This window comes from Apodemus sylvaticus, chromosome 16 (assembly GCF_947179515.1).
Source record: "Apodemus sylvaticus chromosome 16, mApoSyl1.1, whole genome shotgun sequence".
Lineage (NCBI taxonomy): Eukaryota > Metazoa > Chordata > Mammalia > Rodentia > Muridae > Apodemus > Apodemus sylvaticus.
In genome coordinates, this window is record NC_067487.1 from 46,549,029 (window position 1) to 46,564,488 (window position 15,460).

The following is a 15,460-nucleotide window of genomic DNA, read 5'->3' on the forward strand; positions in this document are numbered from 1 at the left end:
CTGGGAAGTGTACCGCTTTGATTAAGTGCATGTCAGATAAGCCTGAGACAGAGAGAGCCCCAGAGCCACCAGGATGAGTTATTTCACTGATGGCCATCGCCTAATCTAGGAAATAAGATCACCTCTCGGGATCACTGGAGTAGCGTGCAAGGTACTGTTTACCAAACCTTAGCATGTAACAATTAATAGGTATCATTATTACGATAAAGTTTTGTTTGGTCTTTTTTTTTTTTTTTACTAAGAACATTGACTTTCATGATTCTTTTCATGATATATAATTAAACATAAACAGTTTAAGGTTTATTTTTCATCCATTTAATCAAAGAGCTGATAAATACCAAATACCAATAGTGACTAATAACAAAGGCAGTCAGTTCTTCTGGTTTGCTATAGTAAGAGCAATTAAAATTATTTACTATAAAATATAATATAATCTTGATATAATGTGAGAGCACAGATTTTTTTTTCTTGCCTTAGAAACGGAAAATTCCAAGGCAAGTTTTATACATACTAGTCTATCCTAATATTAAATTGGTTCTTGGACTAAGTCACTCAATAGGAAGACCTAGACAAAAGGCTAAGGGCAGAGACATATTCAATCCCTGTGCATCCTCGAAGCACGCTGCTTTAGCTGCTGACAAAGACAAATGTTTACTATGGTCTAGTGCTGAGGAGTCAATACAGTGAGGGAGATGTTATCCTTCCTCACACATCAACACACGTGCCAGACAGATTCTGATCGCAAAGTCTGTTATTGGTGATGAAAAAGGCAGAGAGGGCACAGCTGGATATGTCAGATCCACAGCTGAGCTGGCAGCAGGGGTGCTTCAAGACATCTTCTCACTTTAAAAGCTGGAATTAATCTGAGTTATTTAAAGGTGTGTTTTATTAAAGAGGCACTTTTCATTATGATCAAACATCATGCGCGAAAGCTGAGCACAGACTAAAAGCAGACAACTGAAATCACCTATGAGATATCGACAGATTTTCTTCAGCACCCACAAATCACTTACCCAAACCGGATACCAATAATAAAAAAAATTAATCTGTTCACACCTCAAAAAAGTGAAAGGAAGCATATGGACTTACATTTATGTCATAAATTTTTTTAGTTCTTTATATTCACTTATGCACGCATGCCCTAGAGATGGTAGGAGAATCTTATCCATACTGATGAAGATATTAAGATATTCAGGTAAAATATCTTCCAAGATATTTGCAGGGCGCTGTCAAGCACACACTCTATCAAAGGAGTTCTCACACTACACAGGAAACTATGAGACATGAGCACACAGAATATTTTTCTCTGATTGAAGGACATAAGAATGATATACCGGAAGCCTGGTAATTCACCGAAGAAGTAAAAAGACTCACAGACTCCCCCAAGAACCAAGAAACGCAGAGTGTAACCACAGTGGTCACTGCTAATTTGGCCACTTAACCCTGACTGCCTGCTGGCCTGAGCCCAGCTCTCCCATAGCCACAGCGTAACTCAATGCTCCAGCCAGAGACCATCCAACTGGCTAAGCTCAGGTCCTGACTGCCATGATATTGAGGGTAAAAAACATTTTAAAAAGTAGCAATGAAAACAAGGACCTCTGACTCTTACACTGTTTCAGTATACTGTAGAATACCTAGTATTCATTTGCAGGGAAGCCCAGAACACTCTCAAGTAGACATTGTGGTCTATGGTACATCAGAGAGCTGACTTTACAGATACAAATTAGAACAAGATTTGTTTCTGTTCCACTTCCATAGACATTCGGACAGAAAACAGCAGTCTTGTGAGCGGGAAGGCCAACCAGCTGGGATCCAGGAGAGAGAACAAACCCTAAGCTGGGATATGCTGGGCATATTGATTGTCTCTTCTCAGTCAGGCTTCCTGTCTGTCCTTCCTGCCTTCTCTCTCTCCTTTCCATCCTCCCCTTGATACATTGTATCATTTGTGTTGCTTTGCCTTGACCTTCATATCTGACAGAAGGTCAAAGAGGACCTGGAGGACTTGGAGCCCCGGGTAGCACCTATTCTTTCTCAATTAAAAAGGAAGGCACAGTGGGGTAGTGTGGGCTACTTCTGTCACTAGAAACTAGAAACATATAAAACCTCGTAAACTCCTTAAGGATATGTGACTGGGGTCTATGCATGCATGCATGCACAGTTATTTATTTATTTTTTACTTTAAATAAATCCATTCTGGGTTTCCACATATTTATCCAGCTAGTATGGAATTTCAAGTTTCCCTTTTGCAGTTTGCAAAGAGCAGCATAATCATGAAGAAACTGCTTATCTGGAGCACGTGGAAAACCAGAACAACGGCACTTACAGTTAACACCACATAGGTAGAAATCAAACGCTGTCTTTGGCTAGCAAACTTAGCTTTTCCAAAAGACTGAGATTCGAAATCTTGCAGTCAACTATCATGTTAAAGCGACAAAGGATTAGGGCAAGTGAAAAGGAAGGAAAATGGTTAGATTAGTGGATCTCAACCCGTGGGCTGTGGCCCCTTTGGGAGTCACATATCAGACATCCTACAAATCAGATATTTACATTACAATTCATAGCAATAGCAAAACTGCAGTTATGGAGTAGCAATGAAATAATTTTGTGAGCAGGGGTGACCACAATATGAGGAACTGTATTAAAGTGTCCCAGCATTAGGAAGGTTGAAAATTGCTACATCAGATAAAGGCAAGCTTAAAAAAACAAAAAGATATTATGCCTCATTTGATGACTGTTTAGAAACAATTTATAATAGTTTGTGTAAAAAATTATGGTCTCATTCTAAATGTATATCCCAAAGCTCCCATGGTATTTCATAAATGAGAAAGGACATATTTACAGTTCCTTTTTTTTCCTTTTTTTTTTTTTTTTTTTTTTTTTTTTTTGGTTTTTTCGAGACAGGGTTTCTCTGTATAGCCCTGGCTGTCCTGGAACTCACTAAGTAGACCAGGCTGGCCTCAAACTCAGAAATCCACCTGCCTCTGCCTCCCAAGTGCTGGGATGAAAGGAATGCACCACCAATGCCCAGCGGGTATTTCTTTGTGTGGCCCTGACTGCTCAATTTGTAGACCAGGCTGGTCTTGAACTCACAGAGATCCACCTGCCTCTGCCTCCCAGAGTGCTGGGATTACAGGCGTGCGCCACCACCGCCCGGCTATTTATGATTCTTTTACCTTAGTATTGATAGCAATTGTATAGTTAAAATAAATCTAGGGGAAAAGTTCCTTAAGAAAATTATGTACAATAAGAGACAAGGTTTGCAAAATGAAAAATATTCATCACTGGAAACATATAAAAATGTATGGAAAGGCTCTAGTGTACATCAAGCCACAAAAATGAATTAAAGATACCTAGTCATGGTGGCGCATACCTTTAACCCCAGCACTCGAGAGGCAGAGGCAGGTGGATCTCTATTAGTTTAGGCGAGCCTGGAACTCTAAAGGCTTGTTAAGAGAACTTGCTACTCTTGCAGAGGACTGGGGGATCTGTTCACAGCATCCACATGGAGGCTCACAACCCTCCCTAATTCCTGTTCCATGAGATCTGATGCCCTCTGCTAACCTCTGCAAGTACCAGGTATACAAGAAGGCAGACAGATGTACATGTAAGCAACACACACACACACACACACACAGACACACGTGTGCACACACATGTGCATACACATATCTATTAAAATATTTTTGAATAGAAGGAGACAGTGCAAGTTTACCTCTGGCCTCCAGACTGGAAATACAAGGGCATGTGTACGGGTATGTCCATGTGTATGTACACATTTATATTTCGTCCAATAATATAAATAGGGAAGGAGATCACACAGAGTCCTGAACACTTTGATAATCTTTAACCCTGACACATGTGGCCTCAGTGACAAAGCAAACTACTGCCAGATGTCAGACTGAAAGGTACCTTGGTGACTTTCCAAGACCTACAGAAAAGGAGCCCACTATTTGTTTTACTTAAGTCAATGGCAATTCAAGAGATTAAACGAAAAACAAGTCCACCGAATTAAAAGGCCACCTGCTATTAACTCACTGTATTTTAAATATTTGTACCTTTCAGCTTTAACACAATTCCTAGATATTTAACATTTCCCCAATGTTTGTCTTTGTAAGGCAAATCAATGGCGTCCCAACATATTGCCAGGGGCACTATTACTGAATAAAGAGAGGGTACCACAAGCAGTGGAGAAGAAAAATAATCCAACCAGAATCTTCCACAGTAAAAGGACAGAAGAACACAGCAGTAAACTAATAAGCACATGGTTGGAGACCCCTAGTTAGAACACGCCCCAGGGAGAATAGCCCTCTGTGGGCTTCCCTGGACACAGACTTCTAGGCCTGCAACCAGTCTCTCCCCTTCTTCAGAGCTGGGAGGCTGGCCTCTGCAGACTGCATCTGTGGACACTCACACCCTGTGGTTTCTAGTTACAGCCAATACACGACAGAAGAGAAGAATGAAATCAAGCTATTTCTCTAACTTTGCTTTCTTCCTGCAAGAGAGCAGGACACAGCATAGAGCTGGCTCACATCACCCTGACCCTGTCAGACCCTCCATGTAGCCCTCTCTACCAATGAGGTCCAAACATAGCTCTTTGCTCCTTTGGGACAAGGGATCATCTTGGTATCCTGCCCACACCTTTGAAAACAGAAGTGGCAGCAGTTATTAAAAATCGTTGCACACGGCTTATCTGAAAATGCCGTTTCCTGACAGAGCCTAATAGGAAGCTCTTATAATGACTAAATTAAAATGAAGGTGGTATCTATGTTGAGGTTTTGGCAAAAAATAAAAAAAAAATAGGAAGTTAGGTTTAAGATGCAGGATGGGGAAAAATTAAAAACTGTGGTTATAAATTTCGTATACCCAGCATTAGAAATCGACATGGACTTAAGCAATAGCTGAGCCATTATAGGAAGAGTCAGGGTGCACATGAAAACCAGGTGATCTAAATCCACGTGTGAAAGGCTGCACACACAGAGGGAGAATTTTCTGCTATTCCTATACAGAATCAATTCTTGTTTGGGCAAATGAATGTCTAAATTATTAAAGCTGGAAGTTTAGAACCTGTTCCTTCGCCTTTAGCTTATAAATCCAATTGCTCATAAATCTAGGAAATTACAGCAATCACTTTTAAGAAGGGCTTTGGTTTACATCTAACCTCATTAACAAACTTTGTTGTATTTCCCCCTAGACGTTTAACCAACATTTTCAAACATAGTACATTCGACTTTATTTTTAAAGTTCTTCAGACACGTAAATACAGAAAATGTTTCCAAGTACTAAACTCTTAAAACTTCCATAGGCTTCCACCCAGTTTAGTGAATAGTAAGTTTTCAAATATTCTCCTAGTTTAAAAAAAAAAAAAATACTTCTAATTTCCATTTTAAATCAATTATTCAATTTGATGACTCTTAAAAAAACAATATTATCTTGAACTCATTATCAAAGTACCAACAATGTGAATTTATGCACTTCATGGCATATATATATATATATATATATATATATATATAATTCAGAATTTCAAACAGAATTCTTTTTGGCAATTCTAGAGATCGAATCCAGGGACTCACATATCTTGGCCAGGGCTCTACCCCTAGGCTGCAGCTCCTGCTCTTCAACCAAAGCCTTCTGACAGTCACAATCCAGCTTCCTCCTTGCCTCACATGCCAATCTGTGGAGAATGCTTCCGAACTCATTGCTACAGAAATACCATGCCTTACACAGGGCACTCTATATCCAAGTACTATAGATAGTAGCTACTATGTCCCTTAAAGGGGAATCACCGACATCTCCCCTAAATCATTTCAACAGCTCACTACTTTTGTGTTTCCTTGGCATTTTACTGTCTTCCAGTCTAAAGCTAAGGACAATATTACAGACAAATTTTATCCCGTGCTGATCCAAGTCTATCCCTCCACTAAGCTAACCTGCCTGCCCTTAAGTCTACCCAAGAACATTACCCAAGCAGTCCTCTTTGGCTTCTGCACCAAATTTCTCCTTGCTGTTAGATGATCACATAAGGGCATAAATCTTATTCTAGCCATAAATAATTCTACCCATTATTCTTCCCAGCAGAGGGAAAGAAAGAATACAAGGGGAAGGAAGAGAGGGACGAACAGGGAGGGAGAGGAAAAGCAAAGAGACAACAACAGAAAATTGCTGCAGTCAAATCGATGAAGTCAAATGGTTCTACCAAGAGATTAACACAGCCGAGAGATTTACAGGTAGCTGGACTCTGGAAGGGCGAGGGAGGGCTTTCCAACTACTAATCAGAAACGAAAGCAGAAAATCACTTTATTCTAAGAGGTGAGGATTAGAGTACTATACATAATTATATTCCAAGAAACAGCATAACCCAGGCAATATAAACAAGTTTCTAGAAATACAAAACAACCAAGAATAACTCATGAAGAAACAGAGGCTCGGCATTTTGGACTATGGTCAGTTTAAAAAAAAAAAAAAGACTGCAAAAATAGTCAAAAATCTCCTAATGAAATACAGCTTTACTGGAAAATTCCTGCAAACCACTTAAGGAACTAATATTAATTGAAGAGGATGGAATATTCTTAATTATTTTATAATTGGTATTACCACAGTATCAAAGACACAAGAACACTGAAACACTTATTAGCAAATATACTAGCAAATCAAATCCAATAACCTATTTAAAAAATCTATCTATTTCTCTATCTCTATATCTATAAAGTGGAATTTATATCTGGAATGCCAGGACGGTTCACTTTATAAAAATGTAATGACATATCATAAAGTAATAGAATGAAAGACAAAATTGATGTCAATTAGTAGTGGAAAATTCAGTGACATTAATAATTTTAAAAATACTCAACAAACATGGAAGGAATCTATATCAACACAGAAGTCACATTAAACCATAAACTCAATTGGTGAAAGAATGAAATCTTTTTAAATAACCAGAGAAAAGGTGCATGTTTTCATCACATCTACTGAGCACATAATTGGAAATTATAACCAGAGCAACTAGATTTAAAATGAAAAAACAAAACCCAACAGCAACAGAGAGGAATCCAGATTCAAAGGGAGGAAGTAAATCATCAGTTTGTGGATGATATCAGATTAGAATGAAATTCTACAAAGCCAACCATGAACCCCCGTTGCATACCTCTATACTGCCAAAGACCATCTTAAAGGGACATTACAACAAACAACTGCAATTCTAGTAGCACAAAGGGGATAAAATGGATGATGATTAAACCAAAGAATTGAAAAGACTTATACTATGAAAAACACAAAACAATGAGGAGTGAAATTAAGATATAAATGGAGCTACATCATGTGCACTGATGGCCCATCAGCCCCCCACAAAGCATTCTACAGGACCCATGCGATTGCACAGGAATTTCCCATGATGCCTTTGTGATATAAGTTCATATGGAATCGCAAGACAAAATAAAATCAAAGGGGTTGGATTTTACCTTGGGGCTTAAATAAAGTTACAGTAATCAAAAATAGTGTAGTACTGGCACAGAGACAGACATAAGCCAATGGACAGAACTAGACCTTGACCTGAAAGGCCAAGTAATGCTATACAAGGACATCAAGACTATTCAGTGAATAAAAGACAAGTGTCTTAAACGAAACTGCATGTCCTCCTGAAAAAAGAAAACTGTGCCCACCCCCATGTAACATCACACAGAAAAGTTAACTTTGTGAGCTGGGTCAGAGTCCTAAATGTAAGACCTAAAATTATGTAATTCAGAAGAAAATTTGGACTGAAGTTCATGATGTTGCATTTGGCAATTCTTTCTTAGATATGACGTCAAAGTCGGGGCACACATAAATGTGGACTTCAGAACTTAGAAAACATAACAGGATGAAAAAGTGTCATGTGTGTATCTTGACAACCTGACAGATTTAGAATCACCATGGAGACAAATCCCAGGGCCTCCTGACTATCCACATAGGTGACTGGCTGCCTCAATTCTGTGTTGCTGTGATGGACTGTGCAGGGCTGTGACACCGAGCAAACTTTTCCTTCCTTAAACAGCTTCTGTTGCAGCAATGTGGCAATAACTAATATATGACAGAATGGGGAAAAACAAAAGAAGGTCAAAGCCTCATCAGATAAGAGATAAATATCGAGGACACGTAAAGAATTTCTAACCCTCAACAACAAAATCCACACAGAAGTGTGCATGTGTATACAATGGTGTCCGTGCATGCGTGTGTCTGTGTGTGTGTGTGTGTGTGTGTGTGTGTGTGTGTGTGCACATCTGCGTGCCTCTGTGAGCGATTTGACAGCTGGACATCAGCATGTCTCCACCAACTGCTTCTCATCTGATTTGTTGAACCAGAGTCCCTCATTTGATCTGAGCTCCCTCTTTCGGTTATACTGGCTGGTGAGGGAGGCCCAGGGACCCACTATCTCTGTCTAGCTCCTCCTGTGCTAGAATTACAGAGAGGCACTAGCACACCTAGCTTTTAACTGTGATCTGATGATTCAAACACAGGTCTTCATACATGTACAACAAGCACTTCACCCACTGAGCCATATCCCCAGTCCCAATGATGCTGCTTTCAAAGAAATGAAAATAATTCTAATTATAGTAACACAGAAAAAGACAAAATACACAAAATTTAACTAAATTGGGACCTAAAAGTCATTCAAACATTGAGCAGACTTTTGTCCAAAGAAGATGCATACACGGCTAGGTTTTGATCACGGTAACCTCATAAAGGCCTTACTTCTTAATACTAATATATTGAGATTGAGGCTTCAACTTATGAATTATGCAGGTGTACACACAAACAAAAATAACAAGCATTGGCAAAGACACAGGAGTTGAGCATACGTTACTACAGTCATCAGAGAAACAAGCGGAGTAGTTCCTATAAAAATCGAAAAGAGAATCGCTCTATGATCCAGCATGCAACCTCTGAGTCTATCTCAAAGACATATCCGTACATCCACGTTACTGCAGCCTTGACAGCAAGAGCAGAGACATGGAAGCAAGCAGTCCTGTGTCTGTGGATAGCTATAAAGATGCGCAAAACTGCACACTATGCATACAATGCAATATTATTTAGTCTTAAAAAATAAAACCTCACAAGTGTGTTATGATCTGGATCAATCCTGAGATCGATCGTAACTCTCAGTGAAAGAAACCAGATTCAACAAAGACCAGAGCTACCATTCTGGTTATCTGAGTAGTTAAGGGCAGAACAAACCAGAGAGCCACACAGAGCGGTGGCAGACAAGAGCTAGCAGACGAGAACAGAAAAACACTTCACTGTGTGTCTGGTATAGGATTTCAGTGCTACAAAGATGGGACGACGTAGAATTCAGATGACGCCAATAGCGTCACGTGGTGGCAGAGCAATTTGAAGCCATTATACTACACTTGAAATCTTTAAGCATTTTATGTTCTGTGTATTTTACAATTTAGAAAATTATGGGGAAAATAACTTTTTAGCTTATCCCAAATGGGTTCCTCCTCCAAGTCAGCTCCTTGAAGTTAAAAACTATTTGTTTGTTTGTTTATCTGTTTGTTTGTTTGTTTCATTACTGGAGCCAGTAACTAGAGCAATCCTTGGTATTTCTTCTCCTCTTCCCACCTCCTGCCAAAGCACATGTCCAACCCATCAGGAAATTCTGTCAACAACAGCTTCAAAATAGATCCAGAATCTTCCGACTTCTCACCACCCCTACCCTTTCCACTCTCATCCAGCCTGCTAACATCAGCTGCTTGATTACTGCCAAGAGCCTTCTGCTTCCACTCTAACCTCCCGCAGTCTATTTACGACACAGTAGCCAGCACAATCTCGTTAAAACACGTTGGTCACTTCTCATCTTAAACTCCTCCAAGTCTCCCATGTCTATCGCACTCAAGATAAAAACCACAAGGTCCTCTAAAATCTTCTGCCAGCTTCCACCTCTCAGCACCTACAACGTTACTGGGCCTCAAAAATCACCCCTTCAAAGTACGACACTTTGGCTTGTTGAGTGCTTGGAAGAGAAGGACACCGAAGACACGGAGAGACATCAAGGTCTTTCTCATCTCTCTTAGCCTTCTTTCTCATCTATGAGACTCATGCAAGCCAGGGTTCCTCTTCGGCAAAGCAGATCATAGAAATTAGAGCCCTTTTACCAAAGCAAGTTTTAAAATCTGAGAACATCACCCTATCCCTCCACATAGCCTTTCTGTTCATGGCAGTTAATGAGATTCCATGTTCTACTCATATATTTCATTAATGAACATTTACCGTTTTTTAAAATCACATCCTATCAACTTGGTGCACCTTAGACATTTATCAGACCTACATGGACATCGCTCCCCTCTAAGGTTTACACACATGACAAAGACCAGGCCGAGCAAGTTGAGCCCGGAACTTCTTCAACCCTTATAGGTCAGTGTGACAGGACAAAAAAACAAAGATACAACCTCATGGACGTCATAGGAGAGAGGAGGTAACCAACAGAGATGAGCTCTAAGAGTCAGAGAGGATTAGAAACCAGAGAGATTACACTGTCTAGGGAAATGCTAAAAAACAGAGATCTGTATAAGAATACTTCAAAGCATTCATTTGTGTGTGTGTGTGTGTGTGGTGTGTGTAACATGTCTAGGTAAGGAGTCATCTATTGCATACATATAGAAGTAAGAGGACAACTGTCAAGAATTGGTTGCCTCCATGAACCATGGATTCTTAGACTTGAACCCAGGTTGCTGGGTTTCAGAACAAGCACCTTTACCAGCAGACCCATCTCATCAGCTCAAGTACACAGTCAATGCAGTGAAAGAGACAGGAACTAGGGTGTGCATCCATAGTGCCAACAATATTCTCACTTATCTTTCACCCAGACGATTCCTTCTACTCCCATGGCTTCAAATACTTGGATGACTTCTATAACCTATGTCTAGCTTCTATCTCTCTCTAGAGAACAAATCAAAATGGAACTTAAACTCCCCACTATGTATCTAGATCTACATATCCTTTAGATACTCTAACAAAAACCAAAACCCACCACCGATCTTACCATAGACAACAAACTCTTACTGTGCCTTCTTGCATTTCTGCTATTTTAATAAGTACGTCACCAAAGAACCTACCACCTAAAACAACAAATCTCTGAGCATGGTGGCATTCAAGAGGCAGAAGGACCAGAAGCTCAAGGTCACTTTGACTACATGCCTTGTAGTTAACAAGTCAGTCCGGATTATAGGAGAACCTGTCTCACAATCAAACAAAACAAGCCCAAAATACACAAGACTACAAATCTTGCAGTATTCTTATCTGGTCTCTAGCCATCTGTCCATGACATATGCTAGTGCCTTGAGCATCCTACTTGTATGGATTCTACCTGCTAAATAGTTCTTTAGGATTCACACTCTATTATTTTATAATAAATTTTGTCAGACACATGTATTAATTATACCTAGGCCTGCTTAGTAAATATTTGATCTACTTACGTAGCTCAAGTGGATCTATATTAATTATCCAGATTTATGTTTATGAAACCAATTTTTTTTTTTACTATAATGCCATGGTTTGTATATGCTTGGCCCAGGGAGTGGCACTATTAGAAGGTGTGTCACTGTGGGTGTGGGCTTTAAGGCCCACATCCTAGCTGCCTAGAAGCCATTATTCTGCTAGCAGCCTTCAGACAAAGATGTAAAACTGATCTCAGCTCCTCCTACACGATGCCTGCCTGGATGCTGCCATGTTCCCACCTTGATGATAATGGACTGAACCTCTGAACCTGTAAGCCAGCCACAATTAAATGTTGTCCTTTATAAGACTTGCATTGGTCACGGTGTCTGTTCACAGCAGTAAAACCCTAACTAAGACTCGTAATAAACAAGACTGTATTTAAAAAACAACAACAACAACAACAACAACAACTAAATAATTTGGAGATGGAATCTCCTGGAGAATAACAACTTTAAATACAGAGATTCCCCAAAAGAAAATGTTCACTTCAATCAGCTATCCTATGGGAAACTAAGGTAGCAGTCACCACACGGGAATTATTGCAACTCTGACTTTCTTTAGCCTGTTCTTGTCCACTCAACCTTCATATAATAGTTTTTCCTTTCAGAGGCACAACCCAGTGACATATCCATGTTGAGCAAGAAGAGATAAGCCACTGCTGGACAAACAGAGGCAAGGGCGGGAGATGAGGAAGGCTCCTTCCTCCCAGCTCCTTTTATGAGACCAGCAACACAGTGCTGACCTTGATAACCTCCATAGTGCTTCGCCAGCAGAAAGCAGAAACCGCCTCAGACGCATTTTGGCCCAAAAACATTTTTGAAACAAGTTAGAGAAAGTTATGAAACTCACAGTTGTCATCCTTGACTTGCGTCCAGAATCACAATTCAAATGAAGCATGGAGTCTAAATGGTTGATGGTTTTCAGCTGGGTGAAAACTCTCCAGCCACCAAAATGAAAAAAATCCCTCTAATGTCACATCAATTAAAAAAACGTGACCTGGCAAAAAATAAATAAATAAATAAATAGATAGGTAGGTAGATAAATAAATAAATAAATAAATACCTCTGTGACAAAACGGTGAGACAGAGACATAACAGCAGCTACAGAATGTCCTTATATAGTGTTGTATTCTCAACAGTGATTTTACACATTAAAAATGCTTAGAAGGCTGGAACATGAGAAGAATTGACATTATTAGCTTTCCTGATACACCAAATACACAAAATAAAGCATCTCCATCCTCTATCCTACAACAATTTGGCCTTAGCTGTGTGAACTTTGCAAGTACAAGTGAGGACTCCTACTCTTCTCAGAAATCCAAAGGGCTCTCTCTCGTTGAGTGACTCACAAAATACAGAGTATCCCCAATCCTTCTCTACTGGTAGAAAGAAATAACATGGAGATACAACTTGAGATACTAGGAATGTATTTTTACTCATGAAAAAAAACAAAAACAAAAACAAAAACAAAAACTTCTCTTTTGCCCAAAAGGCAGTATCATTATCACTTGTTAAGACCCAGAGTTTCTACCTCCTACCCACTGCAGACTCATCTGACACACTGTACTTTCATGGTTAGGGCATACTGTTAATGCAGTAGCTACCATATTAGATTAGAGTCAAAATGTTGGGGGAATGTCTCCCGCAACTCATCACGGTTTTACTCTAAACACTTCTTTACTCAGAGTGGTTTGCTATAAGTCGATGTATAGAGTTATTCATGGTTGGTCTCAAGCAAACTTCATAGATCAGTCAAATAAAACCCAAAATGTAGCACATGTAAAGTCCCAAGGTCAATTCCAGTACTAAAGAAGGAGGGGGGGGGGGCTGCAGTTCCAGCCCTGGGGGAAGAAGAGGCAGGAGGGTCAAGAGTTCAAGCTACACAGATAGCCCCAGGACAATCCGGAGTCCACAGTAACCAAGCCTAGCCACGTTTTCTAGCCTCATTTTGAGGAAAGTAAAACATTCTAGCCAACCATTTCTATTCTAATGCATAATTGCCTTGAATGTTTTTTTTTAAAAAAAAAAAAGCTAAAAAAGATATTTTTAAACTTTTTTTCAAAGTCTTTAACTTTGAAAAACTTTGTAAGAATAAAAGCAAAAAGGATCATCAAAATAATTATAAAAATAATAGAATTAATATGACATAGAATATCTTTGAAAGCAAAACTAAAAAATCATTAACTGTCTAAATCTGTGTGTCTGTCTGTCTGTCTGTCTGTCTCTCTCTCTCTCTCTCTCTCTCTCTCTCTGTGTGTGTGTGTGTGTATTTGAAATATTTGATTATCAGTACTATACTTCTTCATAAAAGAAAAAAAAAAGCACCTATGCAGCTAGGGTAGTCCTCTTAAAAACTCAAGCTTCTTGTGGTCAATATTTACTGGAGCACCAATATTCAATATAGGACCATTTCGAATAAGAAGGAAACTAAAACCCTATGTTTAGACTGCCATCAGGAAAAAATATGAAAGAGAATGAGCCCGACTTTTATTCATTAGGAGTATCAGCAGCTATGCCTCAGCAGCAAAGATAACAAACAGTCCTCTCGTGTAAAACCCACCAAGTGCTGTGGGATCTTTTTCAGAAGAAAGCTTCCTCGGCAGGCCAGAGCTAAGCCGGGAGTGCAGACAAATCCTAGAAATCTTATGGCTTGATCACCAAGTCATAACCAACCTACTTGCAGAGTCACTTCCGCCAGACCACCTAAGTTCTTTGAGCCTTACCTCATCTCAACAATGACAATAAGAATGTAGTTACTTTAGGGATTAAATTATTCATGATGTGATATGCTTGCAATAGTATTGAAACAATAACAGTTTATCATGGCTATTCCCGTGTTTATTTTTACCATGCCCCTGACTACACTCAAGATGGATAGAAAACAAATTTCTAGTTGCTATTCAAGATTCTGGAATTTTCAAAACTGATGCTACTTCCTTTTCTCTACATATGAGCCTGCTTATACAGCTACAGTAGAATAGAAATGATAGATTATGACACAAGATCCTTAATAGAAATGTGAAGAAACATTTTTATGCTTTTATTATTTTGTGATTACCATAATCTCCTTCAAATGGGGACTGGGCAAAGAAAGGATCATTAGAATTACTGGCCCTACTGGGTTTTAATTGATAAGAATATCAGCTCTAGAGACTGAATCAGTGAATACACACTGGTCCCCAAGCAGTAGAAACACCTGGTTGAGGAGGTGGTCTACATTTTTGCAGGAAACAGATACATTCATGTACAACTTTCCCAACAGTTAAGAGCTTTGTCTAATTTAGCATTGGTAGAGTTAGTCACTTTGCTGTTCTCTTTCTTTCAGCTAAAGCCCATTAGGTTGAAATGCAGTAGCACAGTCCAAGTTGCTTGAACATCTCCGAGCAGCGAGAACAAAACGTTATTTTGAGATAGAGCCTAATGACCCCTGGAAGAAGCAGGGAGTTTGGAGAGTACCACGCTGATCCCTCAATATCCCAGCAGCTACAGGTTACATTCTCCTTTATTGCTCAAATTAAGGATGCTTTAGGTCACGGCACGCTTTATGCTTTCACATGATCTAATAGCATTTTTTCCCATTTGTAAGGAAATTTGGCAGATTTTGAGTGTGTAACTCATTGTAATTGAACACAAAGAGCTCAAAAATACTCATCTCTGCCTATGCTAAAACACACATGGGAGTCCTCTCTTATCTGCAAACAGTAAGCTCTCAAACTCCCAGTACATGCCTGCACTGCGAACCCCACGTGCACCGTTGCTCTCTCCTCCAGACACATAGTTATGATAAAGTCTAATTTGTACACGAGATGCAGAAAAGATATTAGCAACAGCACCATAGACGCAAAACAATTATAACGATACACTGCAATACACTGGCGGCTTCGTACCAGCATGTACAATAAGGGCTAGCTGAGCCCAGGCATTACGTCATCGGGACAATTGGTCTGATAATACAGCGCTTCGAAGTGGCCAACAGGTGGGTGTGCACA

General features: G+C 39.6%; 1 protein-coding gene across 5 annotated transcripts in view; it reads right to left on the bottom strand.

Annotated features, from left to right (window-relative positions):
* Arl15 (ADP ribosylation factor like GTPase 15) overlaps positions 1-15,460 on the bottom strand; it is a 370,731-nt gene that overhangs the window by 253,521 nt on the left and 101,750 nt on the right. For 2 of the 5 annotated variants that reach the window (XM_052159500.1, XM_052159502.1), the window contains exons 2-3: positions 12,535-12,640; positions 12,322-12,468 (exon numbers count right to left, since the gene is read on the bottom strand). The exons of 2 other annotated variants lie outside the window; for them this stretch is intronic. In XM_052159500.1, the coding sequence (XP_052015460.1) occupies positions 12,322-12,369 (48 nt within the window). In that variant the 5' untranslated portion in view covers positions 12,370-12,468; positions 12,535-12,640. The remainder of the gene's footprint in view (positions 1-12,321; positions 12,469-12,534; positions 12,641-15,460) is intronic. One more of the 5 variants, XM_052159501.1, reaches the window with a different exon arrangement.